Source organism: Xiphophorus couchianus, chromosome 7 (genome assembly GCF_001444195.1).
Source record: "Xiphophorus couchianus chromosome 7, X_couchianus-1.0, whole genome shotgun sequence".
NCBI lineage: Eukaryota > Metazoa > Chordata > Actinopteri > Cyprinodontiformes > Poeciliidae > Xiphophorus > Xiphophorus couchianus.
The window spans coordinates 33,094,687-33,116,834 of record NC_040234.1 but is presented as its reverse complement, the minus strand read 5'-3'; the positions used below and the strand labels follow the sequence as shown (position 1 = coordinate 33,116,834).

General features: G+C 39.1%; 1 protein-coding gene across 2 annotated transcripts; it reads right to left on the bottom strand.

Moving 5' to 3' along the window:
• Positions 1–26: 26 nt before the first annotated feature.
• ccdc141 (coiled-coil domain containing 141) lies at positions 27–21,987 on the bottom strand. 2 transcript variants are annotated; one of them, XM_028024229.1, is made up of 23 exons: positions 21,581–21,987; positions 20,307–20,652; positions 17,691–17,813; positions 16,592–16,807; positions 15,285–15,378; positions 14,954–15,087; positions 14,667–14,816; positions 12,814–14,127; positions 12,591–12,710; positions 12,392–12,514; positions 12,028–12,222; positions 11,336–11,509; positions 11,108–11,257; positions 7,346–7,486; positions 6,488–6,676; positions 6,220–6,403; positions 5,078–5,190; positions 4,825–4,986; positions 4,619–4,746; positions 4,001–4,250; positions 3,382–3,698; positions 1,919–3,289; positions 27–590 (listed from the first exon to the last, which is right to left on the bottom strand). In XM_028024229.1, exons 2-23 carry the CDS (start codon positions 20,448–20,450, stop codon positions 404–406), a joined length of 5,979 nt encoding a protein of 1,992 aa, XP_027880030.1. In that variant the 5' UTR covers positions 20,451–20,652; positions 21,581–21,987; the 3' UTR covers positions 27–403. The 2 variants fall into 2 exon arrangements, with proteins under 2 accessions (XP_027880030.1, XP_027880031.1); XM_028024230.1 differs by having other exon boundaries at positions 12,028–12,219.
• Between the last annotated feature and the right edge of the window lie 161 nt (positions 21,988–22,148).

The following is a 22,148-nucleotide window of genomic DNA, read 5'->3' as shown; positions in this document are numbered from 1 at the left end:
TTTTTTTTAACGTCCCATTTAAACAGTAAAGAATCACCATAGATGTTGGAGATTAGAAGTTTACCTAGAGCTGCTGCTTTCTAGAGTTCCTGTGAGAAGAAATTGAGTTTGTTTAATTCCATTCCAAGCATATCTAATAACTATAAAATCAAGAGACTGGTCTTTTTTTTTCCTCCAAAGTTTGTCGTCATACTCAGTTTAATATTTTAAAGTACTACAAACATTTCAAACCAAATTACAACACACGAAAGCTTGGGTTTACAGTCAGTTTAAAATTATGAAAATGACATGTTTATAGAGGTCAGTTAAGCTAAAATCAGATTGACATACAGCTCAGATTAAACGGATTCAAATATCTGATCCATCCAGCAGAAATAAAAAGGTCAGAGCATAACTGCTTGAGTCAGAGTAAAACCAGGTAGAGCAGCCACAGCAGGACACAGAGAGTCCCAAACCAGGTGTTCCAGTCCTCCATGATGACGTCCAACGCCTCCAGCATCAGCCATTTATTATCAGCACCACTGCTGCTTCCAGTCAACAGCTGTAAGTCCTGATCCTGGTTCTGGTTCTGGTCCTCTTCAAGTTTAAACCTGCAGTGACCATGACAAGAGGTCAGACAGCACAACAAGCAGCTGCTGCCCCGATCACATGTGAGGGAGCGGAGGGTTATCTTCTGTCTGTTACTGTGCGCAAAACAGGCTCACTCTGTGAAAAAGCAAACTGGTGTTTATATTGTTAAGTCTGTGAAAGATAAAGTCATTAAAAAGATGCAAAATCAGACAATGATTGGCTGCAGCAGTTTCACTAAATTCTATATATGGTGTATTAGGGCCAGTGTGGATAGAAAAAAAGTAAATTTATGTCAAAAAAACTTTAGAGAAAAAAAACAGAACATTTGAGCTTCAGAAGTTGAATATTTTCTAGAAAAAAAAACAAGCAAATTTTGAGATTAATCTCAGAAATGTCCTGAACAAGAACTTGTTTTATAAGCTTCATACTTCTATATGTTATCAGGGTTAAGATTGTTTATGACAATGAACCATTATAATATGTAGATGTTTGTTCTTTAACTAATTAAAAAAGCAGAAAATTAGCAAAAAATGCTCTCGTTTTTATTCACTAAAACTGGTTAAGAAGGAACATATTTAAATTTCTTTTTTGGGGGGGTGTGGGGGGAGAGGGGTATTTTGATTATTGTACTCAATAACACGAGTCATGAACATCTCATTAAGCCGAACAATAAATCAGACATGGTTGTAAATAATCTGTGGTAGGCACACTTTTGCTAATGTGCTAATTGTGGAGTTCATTTTTTCCCTAGCACTCTAGCTAACTTTGAAAATGTTTAGTGCACTTGGTTTCCTCTGAACAAATTTTTCTGAATAAATTAAATACACTTCTGAATAAAGTGCTAAATTGTTTGGCTGTTTTTCAAACCTTAAGTAATTTAGTTTTGGTTGCCGACTGTTATTTTCTGATGTCCTGTGTGCTTTGTAACCGAAACCCTACTCTGGTCAAAGAGGCAAAATCAGCAACAGTTAGCAATAGCGACTATAAATCTGAAACCAAATAATTACTTCCTGAACTACAGGTAGGTGTACAAATTTAAAGTTTATCATGCTAAGGGCAATTTACTATGTTTGACTTTGTGTCAACATGACTGAATTTAGCACTTTAGCATTAGCTTCCATTCAATATCTAACGTTTTAGTATTAGCAGTACTAGTGTTTATGATTACTGCTTTACGGTTGGTACAACAAACATTTTAATTAGCGGCGCCTACCACTGGAAGTAATAAAAATGGTGATTATGATGTCATTTGTTACCACAGATGAAATTGCTGCTTGTTTTTGAGTGGTGTTATTAATAATCTGATGAAGCTTGAGTGTTACCATGGAGGTGGTTGTAAGCTACCCACCGAGTGAGCCTGGGCTCTGGGTTTCCCATCACCTCCACCTCTAACATCACTGGACAGCCCTCCATGACTGTGGCTTGAGACCAGGGCCTGGTGAACAAGGTAAGGCCAGGTGCAGAGACTTTTCCCAAAGGAATAGACTCTGATGAGGGATGAGGAAGACGAGCAGAAGGAAGAGGAGGCCCCTGGATCTGGGGAGTAAGTCTGATCTCCTCCCGGATAGCCATGGGTTGACAAATATCAGGATCCTGGGATGGTGTTAGTACATGAGGTGTAGAATATGGAGATGTGCCATGCAGGTTAGCTTGATCAGGTGAAGGGTGTGTCTGAGGTTCTAGGTGGGGAGGAACCAGCTGTGCTAAACTGGTACTCATGCTGGAACCATGCACACACTGCTGGGTGTCCTGGAGAGGGAAGACTGTCTGAAGACCCTGCTTGCTGCAGTAGATACTGGTGTTGCTGATGGTTTTAGGCTGTGAAGGGTTTTGGATGAGGTCTTCAGATGGATCTCTGGGACATTGGTTTGACGTTTTGTTGGTCTGTGACCTGCCAAAATGCAAAGACCGGTTGAAGATGCTCTGGGTGACTGTTGTGGCTGTACTAATTGCTGTGCTGTCTTTAAGTGTTAAAAGTACATCCTGATCTGGTTCACTTCTGGTATGTGGAAAGGTTGGATCTTGAGATGTTGAACTTTGGGAGTTTGTTGTAGAAGGTTCTAGAAGGTCATTGTCTTGTGGTTGGGTTATGTTTTTATGGAGGATAGGGTCTGTCACACTGAACATGAGAGAGACTGGATCAGAGGAGGGATTGAATGTGCTTTCCTGTGCAGAGTTGCTACAGACCATTGAGTTGGTACAATAATTGCCTGAAAAAGATGACCTGATGTAAATGTTTTGCTGGGAGACTAAACTAGTGCTGCTCTTAGCAAGCCTGTCTTGTTGAGGCATGGTTCTTGAATTTTCAGCAGACTTAATGTCCTGTTGGGTATGACTTGTACAATGATGGGATTCAAGTAATTCCCTCTTTTCAGGAAGGGTACTGTTTGTTTTGGTGTAACTAGGATGGATGTCTAGAACCTCAGTCTCTCCTTTAGGAATGTTGTGATTGTGGAGACTTTTGTCTGAACCATAGAAGGACTGCGGATGAAGGCTCTGACTCAAATCCTGTGTAAGGGTTGTGGATGGACATCTCTGCTTTGGAGAGTTTTTAACTTTAAAGCAGTCTTTGTTGTTGTACCCATGGACTGGGTTGTCCAGAGAGACGTCAGAGGTAGACTCTTTGGTTTTCAGGATGGTGCATGGAGTACTGGTAAAAAGTGTTGTAACAGGAACTGTGGATGGACTTGGGTTAAAGGATCTGGACTCTGACCTGAACCTGTGGTACAACAGAAACATTATCTTTCATCTGGAAGCATTAGTGAAGTAGACCTTTGATCAAAGACCAGAGTGAATGTGGATGAAACAAACCTGGTCCTGCTCTGTAGTCTGACTGTAGGAGCTGGACAACTCTCCATCTGACTTGACTCTTTTTGTTGTGGGACAGAATCAGTTCTAGTTGGTTCTGACTGGGCATAGCATTGGTGGCTGACCTGGCTGATGTGAACGCTATGAGAACTAAGACAGAAACCCTCTTCAACATCTGAATGGAACATGTTGGACTCTGGAGTCTCAGCCAGCGGCGGCAGGGAAATGTCGTCAGGGGAAGCACAATCGTACTCATCGTTGGAAAAACAATCCTCGGTCGTCACCTCAGCTTGATGGAGCTCCACATGTGGAGAAGTTTCCTGGGTTAAGAAGAAAACAATTTAATGTTTTATAATATATTTGTCTAGACTGTTTTAAAAATTGGTTAAATGCTCTGGATAAGTAATACAGAGGTATCGCAATAGAACCACTGTAACGTAACATGACTGTAAATACTGTTGAAGTCTACCTTCAAGCCACAATTCCCTTTCTGTCTGAACAAAACTCCATTATGTGATGCTTTATATTAAATACTTCAAGTTTACTTGCGTGATCAGGAATTTTTGGTGATATATAGCAGAGTATCATCAGCATAGAGGTGAATATTATTGCTGATTCTAACCTGTAGTGAATTTGAGCCACAGAAGCTGGAACCGATGTGTTGTTCCACTCCTTCCATTTCCCTAAGAAACTCTTCCTGGTTATCAGGAAATGATGGACCAATGACAGACTGAGAGGGTGGGGCTTGAGGCTCAGAAGCAGCAGTCTGTGATTGGTTGAGGGCGGCATGAACCTGCCGCTTGGCATCCACAGGTGAGCAGATGGTGAGGGTAGAAGTGAAGGAGGAGGTGAACTTCTCACTGTGTAACTCTCTGAGGTTAAAGACAATAATGTGAGGCAACAATTTAATAACACTGGTTTTAATAGTTTCAAAGTGATTTTTCAATGGTTTCTTTAAATCTCCAGCTTTTATTGATAAGCTGAATATTAGAGATGTGAAACATTTTTATTTTGTATTCCAAAACGTCTTTTTTCAACCAGCCTACCAAAACTGATGCAATAAAGCCAATAGAAATTATATTATTATAATATGCAGTTAAATCAGAGGAAACTAATATAATTGGGGTTGGGAACATTCACAAAAAAATGAAATGTTTCATAATAATAATTTGGATTCAAGCCAAAAAGAAGAAAAACCGAGAAAAGTATATAATCTACAGCATTATGTGTTCCTACTAACCTGTTTGCTGTTGGTCCGTTTACATCGTCACTCTTCTCTGACGGAGGCTTCCTATTGGCTGCAGCAGCCTCCTTTCTATCGTTCTCTGTGATCAGTTCAGGGGTGTGGCCTGTCTCTTTAAGTTCATGCTGGAAATTAAATCTTTTTTGTCAATAACATCATAAATCACACATTAATTGCCTTATATTTGAGTTATTTATCTTTACCATATCAGCAGCCTCCTGTGTGTGGCGATTATCCTTCTGCTTCATCCTGCTCTTTTCCTTTATCTTCTCCTGCTCTTCTGTCTCTCTCCCTTGTTCGCTCTCTCCTTCCTCCTCTACCTTCTCCTCTTCATCCTTCTGCTGCTGCTGTTTCAGATTCTCCAACTGAATTCAACGTCCATCATGAAGAACAAAAGAAGAAGAAACATTATCGATCGTCAGATCTAAGTGGGATCTTTGAATGGAGTTTGCTCACCTTCAGTTTGGCCTCCAGCTCCATCAGTCCCTCACTCAGCTCTCTGATGGACTCCACCATGTCTGAGTGTTTACTGACCGTCTTCTCTATGTAACGCTGACCCTCCTCCACCCCTGAAACACCAAAAAATATTTAATTTAATTCATTGTATGTTTTTTTTAATTACACATCTTTTAACACAACTATTATGAACAGTGAGTCTGAAATCAATTTCACTGCGGATCTCAAAAAAAGTGTCCAAAAAACTGAAAAACAACCAGTGTTGATGATTATACAGCTTTAACTTTTTAATAATAAAAACTTCTGTAAAGTTGTAACAAGACAACTATCCTTTCAGTGTAAGTGCAACCTGATAATTAGATAGCTATCATTTCAAAAATAAAAGTGTATCATATGTGCTAATTACATAGCTGCCAGAATAAAATCACCTGTAAGATAATGCGACAAAGTTCAGGTAAACTCAGCTGAATTTTCACAATGAAAGCTGCTTATGAGATAATAGTACTTTCAAAATAAAAGCTTCTGTTTTCTGATTATCAGACTATTGTCACTTCTGAATAAAAGTTTCCAAGATAATATGCATAAAAGCTCAATTAAATTCTCACACAGCTATCATTTCAGAGTAAGTCCAGATAATTAAGCAGCTGTTTTTTTAAGTAAGATCTTGTGGTTTCTGGTAATTAAATAGCTGTCAGAATAAACGGTTCTGTAAGATGAAGATGAGGCAAAAACCTTTCGGTTTTAAAGCTGATTACAAACTACTGTCCTTTCAAAATAAATGCTCTTGCTAGCAGAATATTAGGTTAGCTGTTATTTGTCAGTAGAATAGCAGAGATTAAGTCCTTTCAGAATAAAGGTTCTTTTTAGTTATCAGGCAACTGTCCTTTAACAATAAAAGCTCCAATAAACTCATAACCAGATCAAAGCTTCAGAGACGATATGATTTTTATGTTCGGTATAAAGGCAGGAGTGGGTTTCATAAGAAAAATCCATATAAGCTGTCCTTTCAGAATAAAAGCTGGTTATTATACCACTGTACTTTCTAAATGAAAGTTCTTGCAGAATAGTTATCATTTCTGAGTAAAACATCCAAAGAAATTTTCAGAATAAAAGCCTCTGCCTCAGTAGAGTTTTCCACCCACCGTGCAGCCTGACAGCCAGCTCTGTGATTTGACTGATCCTCTCTTCCTGCTGAGGAACCGTCGGCCAAACAAACTTCTCAAACTGCCGGTACAGAACGGAGACGGCTTCGGTGCTGCGGCACTCCAAGGAAAACTTCCCAACGCGAGCGATGGTGGCGCTTGCCTCCTCGCACCAGAAATGGTACTGTGGACACAGAGCGACATGCAGCTGTACACCCACTGATCGATCAGCTCATCAATGAACCCGATTGATTGCGGGCAGTGATACCTCCTCCATGGCCTGCTGCAGCTTGCATGTCATGTCCAGGGTTTTCTGGTGCTCACAGATGTTTCTCTCTAACTGTCCCATCTGCCTCTGCAGCTCGTTGATGGCGTCCTCCAACTGCCGGGCCATGCCTGTGTTTTTGGCCTCCGATCCCAGCCGGGCTGTCACACCGTGAACGCGCTTCCTGAGCCCCTGCAGGACCAGATGGACCACATTTGGTCAACCCAATATAACATCGACCACCAAGACGAAATACTAAAGGAATAAAAATCAGTACAGACAGAGTTTCTGAAAGTTTCACTTTAATTTCAGGCTCAAATTTCAGGCCAAACCATCAGAGAGGATCCTGAAATGCTTGAATTTAAAGCAGACTATACATATACTCTTTGATACTTGTTTACTAACAATAAGAAAACTTCCTAATTTGATTTTACTCAAGGGCGGCCAGTTTTTCTGTAATCTGCTAATAGCTAAGCTAATTTTTGTATACTGTAGTGTTTTGGTGTTTTTGCTAGCTTTGGAAACATTTAGCATACGTAGCTTCCACTAAATAAATTTTTCCAGATAAATTTTAAAGCATTAATTTACTTGGCTGTTTTGTGAGCTTTTAGTTGAATAAAGTTCAATATCTGTGCTGTTATGGTTATTGACTGTTAAGCATTGTTCAAGAAGTTGGATTTTACAGAAATAAGGTTCCTAACGGGTGGAGGGGTCACAGGTCTACAGTTCTGCTGTTTCAATTGTTTGGCTCCTCTGGTAATACATCCTGAAAATCAGTAATTCATTGAGCTTTGTTTAGAAGCGATGATTGGACCAGGTGGGTCATATCAGGGTTAATTATCAGGTAAAACTCTGTTGTACCTGCAGCTTCTCCAGGTAAACCTCCATCTGCTGCAGCTGGTTCCAGACTGCCTTCAAGTTCCTCGTTCGGTCATTTCTCTTCAAGTAGTTGAACTTTGTGTTGCTGAAACGTTTCTTCAGCTCCTTGAAGGACTCACGAAGCTAGAAGTTAAAACAACAGAATGTCAGAACAGAAGGTTGTGCTTAAATCCCACCGTAAAAGACGTGATGATTCTCAACAGTAACCTGACAACATGGATTAAGATATTAAGACTAAAGTCTTAAAAGGGACTTAATTTAGCACATTTTTTGTACTTCCATTTGAGGCTCAATTGCTTCTAAAAACAGCCAACTAACTTAAAAAAACACCCAAACGTTTTAGTTTTTTAGTCTCTGGAAAATGAGTCGTTTCAAAAACGTCAGGAATGCGACATTACAAATCAGTAAGCACCGCCCCTCACCTAGCAACCCCAGCTGAGCTCCTGCACATTTGGTTAGCTGGTTTTACCGCTGCATGCGCTGCACAATGACTGCTGGAAAAGACAAGTGCTTTGCTGTTGACTTACCATTCAGAAACCATTAAAGCAGTTTTGTTGGTTGTGCAGGAGGCTCCACTTCTAGTATTCAAAGATATACAAACTGAACAGTCTAAAATCTCATTTTCTAAGAATAATTTTGTGTATAAACGTAATGAACATGATTTGTATAAACCATAGACCTAATCTAACCTGTTCAAAGAAGCATAATAAGTCACCTTTAATATTCAGATTCATAATGATGTTGTGTTTGTATGTGTTTTATAAAAGATAAAGGTCATCTTCTGTGCTGCTTAAGTCAAGGTTTCAGTTACAGGAGGTGATTTGTCCATAAAGGCGACAGCTGCTTTGAGCTCACAGGAGTAAAGTTACACCAAACAACAGTTCCTCTAAGGCACTATCTGCTCTATAAATAGATGATAAACACTGTTGTTATTGCTGAAGCTCAAAGAAGAACAGTCGCTTTCACTTAGAACGTAAATGTCCAACAGGGTTGATGAATGCCAGTTAAGAAGTTAACTGTTTGGTTGGGAAATCCACTGCATCCGATAGGGATGGGTGATATTTTATCATAGTATTTTGTGGTATTTATTGAAGTAATGAAAAGTGACAATAAAATGCATTTAATACTTCTTTAAAAATTTTTTTTCAAAACTTCCCATCTGTTAAGTCACAACTAACATGCACCTCTACCTATTAACCAAAGCTGAGAACCAGCAAGTTTGGGCAGTTGGTTTACCGCTGTATTTGCTGTATAATGGCTGCTTGAAAAGACGAGTGTTTTACTTTTCAAAGATGTACGGTTGTATAATTGCACATGTGTTTGCAACCATATGAGTGTCAATGCTGAGTTGGGGGACATTGACCCCCAACTCAGCCATCTGCTCACCTGTGGATGCCAATAAGCAGCAACTTATTTGGATTTAAAGTGACAGATTATATTTTATCTGTTTTATGGCATCTAAGAATGATTTTGTGCAAAACAAATGTAATGAACATGATTTGTGTAGGCCTGACCTGTTCGGAAACCTCTTATCGCTTTTCAAGACTTTGATACTAAGTGAAAAAACCCCCGTTTCTGCTAAGTGTTAAGTTTTGGTGTTGTAGATCATGTTAAACTCAAAATAAACAGTTTGCAATCACCTTGTTTTTGTGTGGTCCCTTGACAACTCAGAAATGATCAATATACCTAATGGAGAAACTGTTGGTGATTGTAGGTTATACAGAGTTCTCCTCTTCATTCAGTAGAATCAGGGAGTTATGTGGTTTGTTTCTGCAGCTCCAGCCACTTTGGTCTTTGATGGGATTATTTTTGGAGCAGAGAAACATTTCTGTCTCGGCGGGGAGGAGCAGAGGTGTCCAGTGTCTGATCTGTCAGCTGACGACAGCTGAGAGAGACGGAGCCGACCGTCAGCGGAACTGAATCAACGGCTGGACGGGTCACAGCGACAGAAGGGGGAGAAGGGAGGCTGGGGAAACCCAGGGTGAGACAGAGGAAGGAGCTCCAATGGAACAAGAAACAGGAGAATGTAGCTAGGCGATTAGCAAATTTCTGAAGATTTAATTTTGGGTTTACATGGTTCACTGTGATGCCAAATTAAAACTGGAAAAATAAATATGAGTTTATTTCATGGCATACTTTGTAGATTTTATCTATGAAATAATTTGAAAACGGTGTTACAGAGGTAGTCATCACAACATGTTTATACTGGTCAGGATTAGCGATCATTTAATTCCTAAACACAGATTTAATATGTGTGTTTGTGATAGCCAACATGTTGCACCAAGTGCATGATGGGAAATGCCTGTCATTGGGCTGACTGTATTTAGGGAGTCTCTCCTGTTACTGCACTGACCCAGTATCACCAGTAAACCATCAAACTGAGTGGGATCCATCTACTGGTGAACATGTGTAAAAACCTTTGAACTTTTTATTTGCAGTTGAATAATAAAACTAAAAAGAAAAAACAACAAACAACTTGGTTGATAATTCTAGTTTTTGTAGCTTCATTTCTATGTCTAGGAACCATGAACTGGTTTGCCACCTAAAAGTTTCCATGGGGTATAAATAGGATTAGACACTGAGGCACCAGTTCTCTGGGCCACTGAACTGGATGGTGACCCAAGTTTATTGTTTCACTTTGTTCAGTGAGGAGGACTGTTCAGAAGACTGGCACTAGGTCACTATGACAACCACTGATCAATATTGGGAAAACATGGGATTTTAATTGTTTAGGACTGAGATTTAAGGTAATAATATTTCAGGTGGGTTTAAATTTGGTGGAGTATCTGTGATGCTGTGGGCCTGTTTGTCTTGCAAAAGCATGAGCTCTCTAAAATATCAGGACATTTATAATACAAAAAACAACAACAACAAAAACGGAATATGATCAATTAAATATTCATTTATTTTGAGGGTTTTTAATGTGCACCCAACACTGTATAATTTCTTTCCTATCATACAGATATTTCCTATAATCTTTAAACAATGGTTGTTTTGTGCACCAGATTTGCTTCGCAGAAATGTGTTTAACTCTGATTTATGATTCAGACAGGACAAGGCTCCCAAATTCAACTAAACACAGCAATAAACCAACACGTATCAGGAAACTTAGCAAAGAATATTCACATAGATGCAAAATGTTGTAATTTTTTTGTTGAAAGTCTAATAAATTCACAAGAAATCCCAAAGATTACACAGTTTGACAGAGATTATTTAAATCTGCAACAAATCCTGAAGTCTGCCACCTTAATTTCAAGTGAACCTAAAGCAGCTGAAGAATTAATATTAATGATAGTTTAAAGCTTCACCACTTTATAGAAACAACTGATGAAAAAATTAATTGAGAAAATAAATTATGATACAGTGAAAACAGTTCTTATGGACGTAATAAATTCCTGAGCTGAAATGTTTTTGAGTAATTATAAGATGATAATAAATATTAACACAGCAAAGTTCATGATCAGTAGAAGTCAGATTTTAAATGTGAGAGCATGAAGGCCGACAGCAGCGCCCTCTGCTGGTCTCTTTGCTGATTGACAACTTGTTAAAAGCTCTCATAAGTTCACAATTTGGATCTCAAGAGTTGAAGCTCCAAAAATAACCAAAGAATAAATTTCTTCTGACCAGATTTAGAAAATAGATGGATGGTTAGAAACATTCTGACCAATCTCAGATTAAAATGTTTGATTTCTGTGGTATAGTTTTGTTTTATGTTGCTCGGCCTGCTCTGACTTGAAACCTCACCTGGGTGATGTCTTCATGCAGGAGGTGAGTCAGCTGTTCCCTTCGGAGCTCCTCCTCACATTGAGCTGCTTTGTTCAGCCAGGACACAGAGAGAGAGTCCAGAGACCCCAAACGGATCTCCAGCTGGTCCACCTGGAAACCAGCCCAGTTCTGAAACACCAAGAGAGCATCACTGATTAAAGTTTTCATCATGTGATTCAGTAAAAACAGCAAACTATTCATTCATACGCTTTGTGAAACTGCAGTACAGATGTCCGTCTTCATAGTCGAGGTGGTTCTAAGGAGGTTCTGGATCTGCTGCTGGGCCTCCTGTAAGTGACTCAGCTCTTTTTCTTTGGGCCCATGTACACCAGTGCAACCAGTTAAAGGACTGAGAGGTTCTGACTGAAGCAGCAGCTCCAGCTGGACACAGAAAAATTAACATTAAAATTAGGCACAGCTCTCTGGAGTTTGTTAAACAGAGCTGAGTTTTTAGTTTTGGAGTTCATCACATTTCACTGAGCAGTAGCTCCTACAATGAGCTCAGGAGATGTGCAGTTCCACCAGGTTTTGGTTAATTCTTGTTGGCTAATCTGAAGGCGGAAGCTTGGAAACTGCAGCTCAGAGGAGGACCAACACCTCAGCTCCTCTAGACTGGCCAACAAAAATGAGCAAATACCTGGTCCACGCAAGAGTTCACAGCTGAATGGTTGCCATGGTAATCACAGGATTTCTCAAACATGCATGAAAGAATCAGGGCAACACTCAGGTATGTTTTTAATGAAGAAATAACATGCTGTAAAGATAGAAAAATCAATTTTATATAATATTGCCCCTTTAAATAAACATTTCTGACTCCATGTTATTATTTTTTATTCAATCTTTGTTAAGAAGGGACTTTTTAAGATCCCGCAGGATGATGACACTACTTCTCTTCTCACCTGTTTGGCTATGAGATGGAAGCTGCTGCTCTGGTTCAGGATTGACTCGCCTTGCTGTATTTTGTCCTTCACTGCTTGCTGTAGCTTCAGCAGCTCTGATAGATCCTCCTCCATCACTGCTCCTCCCTGGCGGGCCTGGACTCCGCTCAGGTTCTCCCAGCTCCTCACTGTATTTTCCACCTCAACATCCAGCTGCTGGGGAGAAAACGCCTCACAGCATCAGTCAGTCTCTAAATGTCCCGAAGATCTTTGGGTTCATCTGGTTCCAGTTTTAAGAAACAACTCACAGATGTTTAGATTCTGGTGTCAGATACACTCTCATTTGGGCTGCAGTTACCATTAAATATATGTACTGTGTTCTTACCCTGAAATGTGGTTCTGCCTGTCTGAACTGCTCCAGCAGCCTGTTGGTCTGTAGCTCTGAACCCAGATCCATGCTGGTACAGGAGTCCAGCAGTTCTGAGACAGAGTTCAGGTCCTGCCGGGTCTGAAACAGGAGGTTCTGATTTCAGAACCAGGGAGAATGTTCTCTGATTCACCCTCTAACAGACAGAGCTCCATACCTTCACCAGTCTCTCCTGGTATCCACTCCTGAACTCCTCCTGTTGCTGCCGTGCCTCCATCTGTTGTTGCTCACCGAGTCGGTTCTTTACTGAAGCCGGGTCCGACCCAGATCCAGAGATCTGGAAGGTGCAGAAATGTATTTTTCAGTGTATTTCCAGTTTCAGGGCTGGAATAATTAAACCAAATCTGGTTCTGATAGATCTACCTGAACCAGGGACTCACCTCTGGTGTTTTGGTCACTTCTGATTCTGATCCGGGTTTAGCATCCGATCCGAATCTTAGCAACTTGTCTGACCTGGATTTGAATTTAGTTTCCACCATTTTGGATTCCTGGCTCTGTTTCCCAGTCTTCTCAGATCCAGATAGATGATTTAGATCCTCCCCCTGCTGTGATCTGGTCTGATTCTTCAGGTCCAACTTGGATCCAGTTTGGAGGTCGGTGATCTCAGCTGAACTGGATTCTGGTTTCTCTGATCCAGATCCACGTTGCTGTATTGATGCAGACTTCAGAGGCGCCTTCTCTGATCCGTCTTCAGGGATGCTTTCTGAATTACATCTGAGCCCAAAGGTTCTGATCCCCTTTGGACCAGATCCAGTGGATCTGGGTTTTCCATCACACTCAGATGTGTACTGTTGTTCTTCTGATCTAGATCTGGTTTTGAGAACGGGTCTGGGACCAGATATAAGTAACTCTGATTTAAGTTGTTTCTTTGGTTCTGATCTGAACCCAATTTGAGAGTCTCTAGAGTTTTGTGACTCCGGTTCTGTTTTTAGGTCAGGTTGTTGGTCTGAACTCTCAGCAGAACTGGATTCAAACGGCAGGTTTCTGGTCTGTTCTGATCTATTTTCAGCGCACGCCGTTCTATTTTCAGTGATTTCTCCACATCTGGATCCTGGCTTCACATCAGGCTCACATATGTACAACTCATCTAATCTAAACTTGGTTTTGAGAACAGTTGTAAAACTGAACTGTGGGTTTCTGGTCTCCTTTGTTTTGGACTCCAGCTGCTGTTTGTTGGTCTTTTCTGTTCCAGATTGAAGCTTTAGATCATTGTCCTGCTGTGATCCAGGTCCTGGTTCTTCTGATCTCGGCTTTAGGTCTGATCTGGCATCAGATTGTGACCCAGATTCTGTCTTCAGTTTTGTGCTCTCAGATAAACTGGATTCAGACTGCAGGGTTCTGGTCGTCTCTGATCTGGTTTCAGTGGTTCCTCCTGATCTGAACTCTGATCTGGATCCACGCATGTCTTTGATTTCATCTAATCCGGACCCAGATTTCAGATCTCTGAAATGATTTAATCTAGACTTGGAGTTCGGGTTGAACCAGGAATCTGGTTTTACATCTGGTTCTTGTCCAGACTCTTGTAATCTGGATTCCAGCTTTACATCTTCTGGTTCTTCTGTCTGCTCTACAAGATTTTGTTCTGAGGAAGATTTAATCTGGAAATCTGACCTGGATCCTGATTTCAACCCCAGATCTTTGGTTTGGTCTGATGTCGAGCCGAACTGCAGGTTCTGGTTCAGTAGACTCTGGTTCTGTGGTAAAATAATAATAAAAACTGATCAGAACGGCTGTGGGGAGCATATGGAAGAGTTGCTGATTCACTGGGAAAGATGCAACAAACGGTGGATTGTTGGGTCATTTATCCGTGAAAGCAGATCTGCATCAGTGAAATCACAGATTTAGGCTGTTTTCACACCTGATAGTCTGGTAAATTCAGTTCTAAAGACGAACCTTTAGTGGAACAGAATGCCCTGTGCTATATTCTGCTTCCTGCTTTTGGAGCGGTGTGCCTGGTGTTCATATACGCATTCAAACTGCACCAGAGTTCACTTCAACCAAACCGAGACAAAGGTTTTTAGGTGGACCAGAGTTTGCTTTTTTGGTCTGAATCAGAGTTTGATTAAAGCAGACTAAACAGGGCTGGTGTGAAATTATTGAACATTTCTTCTTTTTCTTGCAGTTTTTCACAGGTTGAAATTTGAATTCTGCATAAATCAGCTGGCAGAACATCAAAAGGAAGTGAACTGATTTATAATAAAAACAAAAGTGATGATCTAATATCAAGACTTGCTTTTGTTTTGGACTCTTCCCTCATGTTGAGAACCACTTCTGCCTGCTGCAGCTGTAGTCTGAAAGCCTGGTCAGCCCTCCGCCTTCGGTCCTGCAGGTCCTCCACCAGCTGCTCCAGCCTCAGCACCGGGCCTCTGCTGTACTGGGAACTCTGGGAAGAAGCATCAACATCAGTGATCTCAAACAGCAAACTGAGAAAACAGCTGATTCATTCTGTTTCTAGTTGGCTGATAAATGACAACATGGTGCTCAAAAGACGTCCTGGAAACAGCACTGTTGAACTCTGACCTCCTCAACATCTTCTTCATCACCCTGCAGTACCCTTCCTCTCCTCTGGAGGGCCTCAGTCCTCTGCAGCTGTCTGAGTGTTTGCAGGAGGATGCTGCTGCTTGTTAAAACCTGCAGCGACTTTCCCAGAAGATCTACAGGTCAACATAGAAAATTATTATCATCTCTGTCAAAAATAAACCAGATTAATCTGTTAAAACACCTAACTTTGCTTTGCTAGACATTTATCAACACTTGAAGCTACAAAAACATCAAATTAGATGTCAGAAATAATACTTAATTGAGTTATGTTTTCAGATTATAGAAGTAAAACTAACATGAGCTCTGATACCTTTCCTCATGAAGTCATAGGAAACCCGAACCTCATTCAGTTTGTCTTCATTTTTAACCTGGAGATTCTCTAATCTGTCAATGCCAATGGCAAACTGCAGGCAGAGAGAAGCACACGAGTCAGACAGACATAAACCTTGTTATTCATATTTTGGTTTATTTTCTGAATGAATATCAAATCAATCTTCAATTAGATGGAGAGAAAGGGGACTGAGAATTGAGACTTAAAAGAAAAGGGTGTAAAAATAATGCACAGACAGAATAGAAACTGTCAGCAGAAAGATAATGAGCTTTTCTGTGAATTAATCCAACAAAAAAACAGTGGAAATAAAGAAAAATATTTGTTTTTGTAATGTTATTAAACATTTTAAATCTGTTAGCTTCTCTGGTTGTTCTTAATGCACAGAGAGATATTAGTGATGAATCATTTTCCCCATAATTGCCGTAATTATCTGGAAAATAATTACATCAACGATGCTTGTTCTCATCCATGTCAGAGATGTCTGTCCTGGAAGAAGTGATCAGGACATTGAGTTTGGATGTGATAATAAAATACTAAAAAATAATATTACTTTCAAATGCCTCAATTTTCATGTTTCATTTAATCTCTCAAACAATGCTCATGGAAAATAAATCACTATATAATGTGACATATAAGCAATAAAAAGAAAAAAATGCTTTCATTAGCTTTAGCTTTTTAAATTCAGCTGCATGTTTTTACAGTTTAAACCAGTTTAAATGCGACACATGTTGACCTTAGTGAGCAGCAGAGCAGTAAAATGATCTAATCTCCAGGATTATTCCAGCTGTCCAGGCTTTCCTGATTATCTGTGGCTGCAAAATGTTTCAGACAGCAACAGGTGTTTCTGGTGAAAAGGTGTGCAGCCAGCCAATGAATGCTGTCCAGAACCAAAACCGGTTCAGGATGGAGGAATGTGTGACTGAACCAAACAACTTTCAGCCCTGCTGAGGAAGGTGACAGTATTCTGATCAGCTGGAAAAGTTTCCACCCCCTCAAAGACTTCTTCTGTTTCTGTGAGGAATTCTCTCTCACTAAACTGAAAGATATGAGTAAAAATAAAATGCAATTTTCATATAATTATTTCATTAAGCGAAAAAGAAAAGAAGATACGTAAACTAAATTAAAGAAAAAGCTGCAGTTGAAAACATTAAAGATAACTCTCTGTTCTTATTTTCTAACATTATTCCTGAGGTCTAAGGGAGCTTGTCTTAATGTTTGCAGCACATTGTGAGCCCTGTTTTGTTTTTAGCTCCTGTCTCTTTAAGACCCTCTTCATCCCTCTTCACCTCCATCACTTGGCAGAAGAAATCTGAAGCCTGCTTCAGGACGTCCAGACGTCTCTCCAGCAGTTGGAGGAGCAGCGACCATCCCTCCCTCAGAGACGCCTTCATCGCCTCGGTCAACTCCTCCTCTTCCTCCTGTTTCCTCCTTCCATCCCTCCTCATCCTCAGTTTCTCCTGGTGTTTCTTTTCTATCACAACCAACACTTCAGGCTCATGTTTCTGCAATAACATATTTACATATTAATATATAGGAGGGGATGCTAACAAATAATTGTTGATTAGTGGTCTACTATATTAAAATGAGTCCTAATCGTTTAATAACATCCGTTTTTAGATTTTAATGCTGTAGTTTGGCCGCCATCCAGCAGAGGGCGTCATCCTGGTCATCCTTAAGCGGAACCGTTCTTACAAAGAAATAAAGATGGCGGCCACACTAGAACGGCAGAGACAGGTGTGCGTTTAAAATGCACTTAATACGGTTGATTCAAAACTTACTGATGTGATAATTAGGTGAGGATGGTGTGATGAAAGATAAGCAGAGAGAATAATAGATAGAAATTGTAACAACCTGATGCTGAAGCACGGTTGATTTTAAGGCCTGTCGTGTGTTAATGCACTTCATGGAGCGAAGTTTTAACATTCATTTAAGAGCAATAGATGGTACTTCTGTATTAATATCTTTCTGTTTATGGAAATTAAAGTCTTTCTTGTATTTAATTCTTTTTATGTTTCATTTTTCTACTTTCTACGTTCTCATTTTAATTTACTTTATATATTTTTTAAAGATTAATAAGGTGAGAAAACTACTACTTTCTGTTTATTCAGTCAGTAGCTAGTACAACTGATACAAAATATTAACGTTAACTATGTGCTTTTTTAAAATTCAGTATATTATGAGAAAATTTTGCCCTTTGTGTAAAAATGGTCACCACCCTCTTGAACCAAGAGAAAATTCAAGTTTTTAAGAAATGGCCGTTTATCAATTGATCGTTAGTCGAAGGATAAGATCAATCAACTTTAGATTAACTCATTAATCCATAACTTTTATCCCCAATAGATTGGCAGAGTGCCTTGATCAGAGTGTGCTTGAGTCCTTGTGGACCTGGAGTTTGTCCAGCAGCTGCTGCTGCTCCTGGATCAGGATGTGGTTTTCGTCCCGGTCCGATCCGATCTCACAGAGTCCTGGCTGGAACTGGACCAGCTGGAGGTGGATCAGAGAGCCGCTCTGCAAACACAAACCAGAGACATTTTATTCATGACTAGTGTCAACTTCTTCTTTAGCTTAATAGTGACTCTTGGCTGGCCTAATAAAATCCCAAAAAATAAAGAACAACCAAACAAAAGACATGATGTCATCCGATCCAAATGAGAAAAAAAAAAAAATAATGTTTTCAATGTTTTTTCTTCATGTCAAATTAAAAGTTAAGAATTTATTAATTAATCTACAAGTTTCATCTTATCTTGAAAATGCTTAGTAAGTTATTCCATGTTGACATACTGTTTATCTGTGGTTTGACTGTAAAGTTTTTGATTTAAAAAAAAGAAAATCAGGAAAAACTATCCTGCTTCTCTTTAAATCTCTGTCTGACCTTACAGTTAGAAACCCAGGCAGAGAGACGTTGGAGTAGGGGATATGATCCTCGAGCATGATGGGATAGAGTTGGTTTTAACTTCCTTTTTCTGTCTCTGCACCCATGAACCCTTCTTTTCAACTCTTCTGGGATTTGGGGTCATAGTTCAAATATATTTGAACTTACGAGATGATAATTGGCTGCTTGTTGTGCTACAAATCATAACAACTGTCCGAAAGTTTAAAAGTAAGAGCAAAAAAACCTTCCAGCTAAACAGAACCAGTGGGAATCCAAACATGCATCCACCCCCCCAAGGGGGGGCCAAGGGAGCCAAGGCCCCCTCTTGAAAGGTGCTTGTGCCCCCCAAAGAATCATGTCCATTTTATAAAAAGACATACAGAGTTATCTTATTAACTGAAGAAATAAATGTAAAACACAATAAATAAACAAATAATACAATTACATAATTTTTAAAAATGTGGGCCCTTAAATTTTTTTTAGAAATGAATAAAAGTCTAGATATAGGACAAATCAGAACTGAGAGCTACTCCAACATGCTTCCATTGTGAACAGAGAACAAGAAATTGGATCTTCTTGCTGCGAGGCAACAGAAATATTTAATGTATGGATCAGAAATTAGTATCAATTTGAAGCTTTATCTGCTGTGAATCAGACATGGTGCGGTCTGACTCTGAATCTCTCCACGAGTGTTTGTGTTGGAGCATTCCTCCCTTGATACGGTATCTCTGGCATGTTGTCCAAAAAAAGACATGGAGATGGTGATAACACACACACACACGCACACGCACACACACACACACACACACACCCACACAGCTGACCTGGAGCTAAAACAGGAAGTGGCACGTGGATCAACAGTTCTGGTCTACATGACCTCCACAGGGACCCAGAGAAAACAACCTTTCAGCTAATGGCTTTAATGTCAGAAACTCATTTTTAATTGTTTAAAATGTTATAACCTAAAACATCTAATCAGTTAACAGATTTTAAAGTTTAAACTCACCACTAAAAGAAGTTTCAGTTCTCAGTAAATTAATATATTCTGTCAGCTAAAGACTTTATTTAATGCTTTGTCAGATAAAATGTCTTAATGTTTAAACAAACCATCAAAAACAGTTTTATAACATTTCATTTAAAGCAAAACTGAAGGTGTTTTGCTTTAATTTTCTAAACTCTGTTCTAAAATTGTCTATTGGCAAATATATTTTTAATTATCTAAATTCACAGCCTGACAGCCAACAGATTTTAACATTTAAAACTGTGTGTCAGCCAGATGCTTTATTTAACTCGGATCTAAAAACACATTACAAGCTGACAGATTTAAGGTGGACTGGTTTGTCAGCTAATAGTTTAATTTTATAAAAATAACCAAACTAAATGAGGCTTTCAGGAAACGTGCTTATAGTTTGTACCAAGAGGCTTATGGTCATTCAGTTAATGAGTTTTACATTTTAAAGCTTGAGTGACTTTTCGGACAACACTTTTAATATTTAGAAATCAAAATGAAAACTGTGTTTAATTTGATGGTTTTTATATTACACACCAAGAATCTTCAAGTTTTTCTTCTTCCCTTTTTTATATTTTAATGCTAGAGTTATAGTCAGTCAGTTTATAACCGAATTCACAAAGAGAAACATGTAATATTGATCAATTACACACAAATTGTTTTCAAGCCTGTCAACTAATTATGATTATTTTCCACTTAAAGCTACTGAAAATAATAAAATAACTTTTTAAAACAGAAATGTGGGCTTAATGAAATGTAAGAACTGTTGAAGGTTATTTTAATCTGACAAACAACAAATATTATTTATTGAGTGTGACTCAATACTGTGGAGTTTATAATCATAGTTTATGAATTTGTGTTTTAAAAGCTGATTTTTTAACATTTAAAGTATGTTACTTTACAGTCTGTTTATATGTTTAAAACTTTAAACTCATATTAAACCTAAACTAAGAAAGTAAATGATAAGTAACACACCCTCAGATGTAATTTGTCCAATTATTTAGATTTTGGAAACATTATATGAAGGTTTTTCTCCCTGATTTGTTGTATTTTAACTCATCCGTCTCTACATATAAATTAAAGGACATTAATTGGACGTGAATGTCTGTATTTCTGTTACCTGGAGGACAGAAGCAACAATCTGGGTCCGGCCGGCCTGGATGGCGATGGAGCTCAGAGTCGTGAAGGACACTTTGCTGCTGCTGTCCTCTTGTCTCTGACATCCACATGTCTCTTCAGTTTCTTCTGTCTCCCCAGTACTCATGAGGAAACACTGAAAAAAGTCTGTTACTGGTTGACGAGTATAAAAATATTCTTCTTTTTCTCCTTGGATTCCTGTTAGTTTGTACTTCGAATGTCCATCCTGCGTTTCTTGTTTTTGCTCCAATATTTACAGTTTGCAGTTGAAGTCAGAACCAGTATCCCAGTATCTCCAGTTCTTGGTGGTTGTTGTTTATTTTGAACTCCTACAGAAAAAAACACACAAGAAGAATTTTAAAGAGTAAAAGTTTTAAATATATCAAACAAAATCATAAAAGGGAAAAAAACATGTAAATGTGATGACATAAATTCCCTTTTTTGTTTTATCTTCAGATTTAATAACCTGACAAACCAAAACGTCAGAATCAACCCAGCTGCTGCAGAAACAGAGATAATGATTTCCAATATTTTCAAACATAGCAAAATCTGATGAAAGTATACAGCTAACGAGAGATACTATACACTTACCAACAGAAGAAGCAATGAAATATGTGGAAAATTTAAAGCAGAAAAACAGTGTCAGGTTGAGAGGTTTTAAGCTATTTAACTTGTTTTGGCTCCATTAGCATTCACATCTGCACAGATATTCCTCTGGTTAAAGTCAAACAGAACGAGATCAGTCACAGGATTTCTGCAAGATCTCAAAAAGTTATAAAATCTTCAGTTTTAGTCTTAAATACAATCAGACTTTCATCTTCAGACAAGCTTTTTCTAGTTTGTTGACATGCTAGCTGGACTGAGCTACTCTGGCCAGGTGTCCAGCATCAGTTACCATGGCGACAGAGCTCAGAGGAAGTAAAGCAGCATCCTGTTGGATCTGAAGTCGCCGCTCTAATAACAATAACGCAATAAAATCTGGTTTTCTGAGAAAATATTAACATAAAATAAAAACTGATTATTATTTAGCAACATTTATCCTAATCTCACTTTAACCTGTTTGTTTAGCAACAGTAACCCCACAGATCTTTTTTACAGGCCTGCAGCTGGTGTCATTTATTACGTGTAAACCGAGATTCCAGTTAATTATCACTAAGATCCGCTTACAGCTGGTGGAGCCGCTACTGAACACAACAAACCCCAAACTTTAAACAGTCCGAGGCCTGAAACCTACGCAGAACACATGGAACACGGTACCTGAGGCTCGGTGCTGACGGTCCAAATGCTTTCTGGCTGAAAGTGGAACCGGAGCGGTGCGAGGGGAAGCGTGGCTGGAACAGCGAGGAGGGGCGGCGGAGGTAAAAATAGACGAGGATTATCAGCGAGCTGAGTGACAGAGAGACATCTGCCTTCCATAAACAAACACTGTGCTGTCTGACACACACACACACACACACGCACACACAGAAAACACACTGTAAACACATCAACGCACAATGAAGACATGAGGAACCAGAACCGAATTCTACGGACCTGTAATAGGGTCACGAAGAGAAATATACTGACTTTTTAAAATAAGAATTCCACGACTGCATATCAGGACCATTTTGGATAGAAAAAAAATAGGACTGAATTTCCATTAAAAAACTCAGAAATTTTCCAGAAAAAACAAGGACATTTCTGAGCTCCAAGGGGTGAAAATTTGCAAGAAAAAAACTCAGAGATTTTATTATTAATCCAAGAAATTTTCTAGAGAAAACATGGACATTTATGAATTTGAAATATCAACAATTTGCTAGGAAAAACTAAAAGTTTGAAATTAATC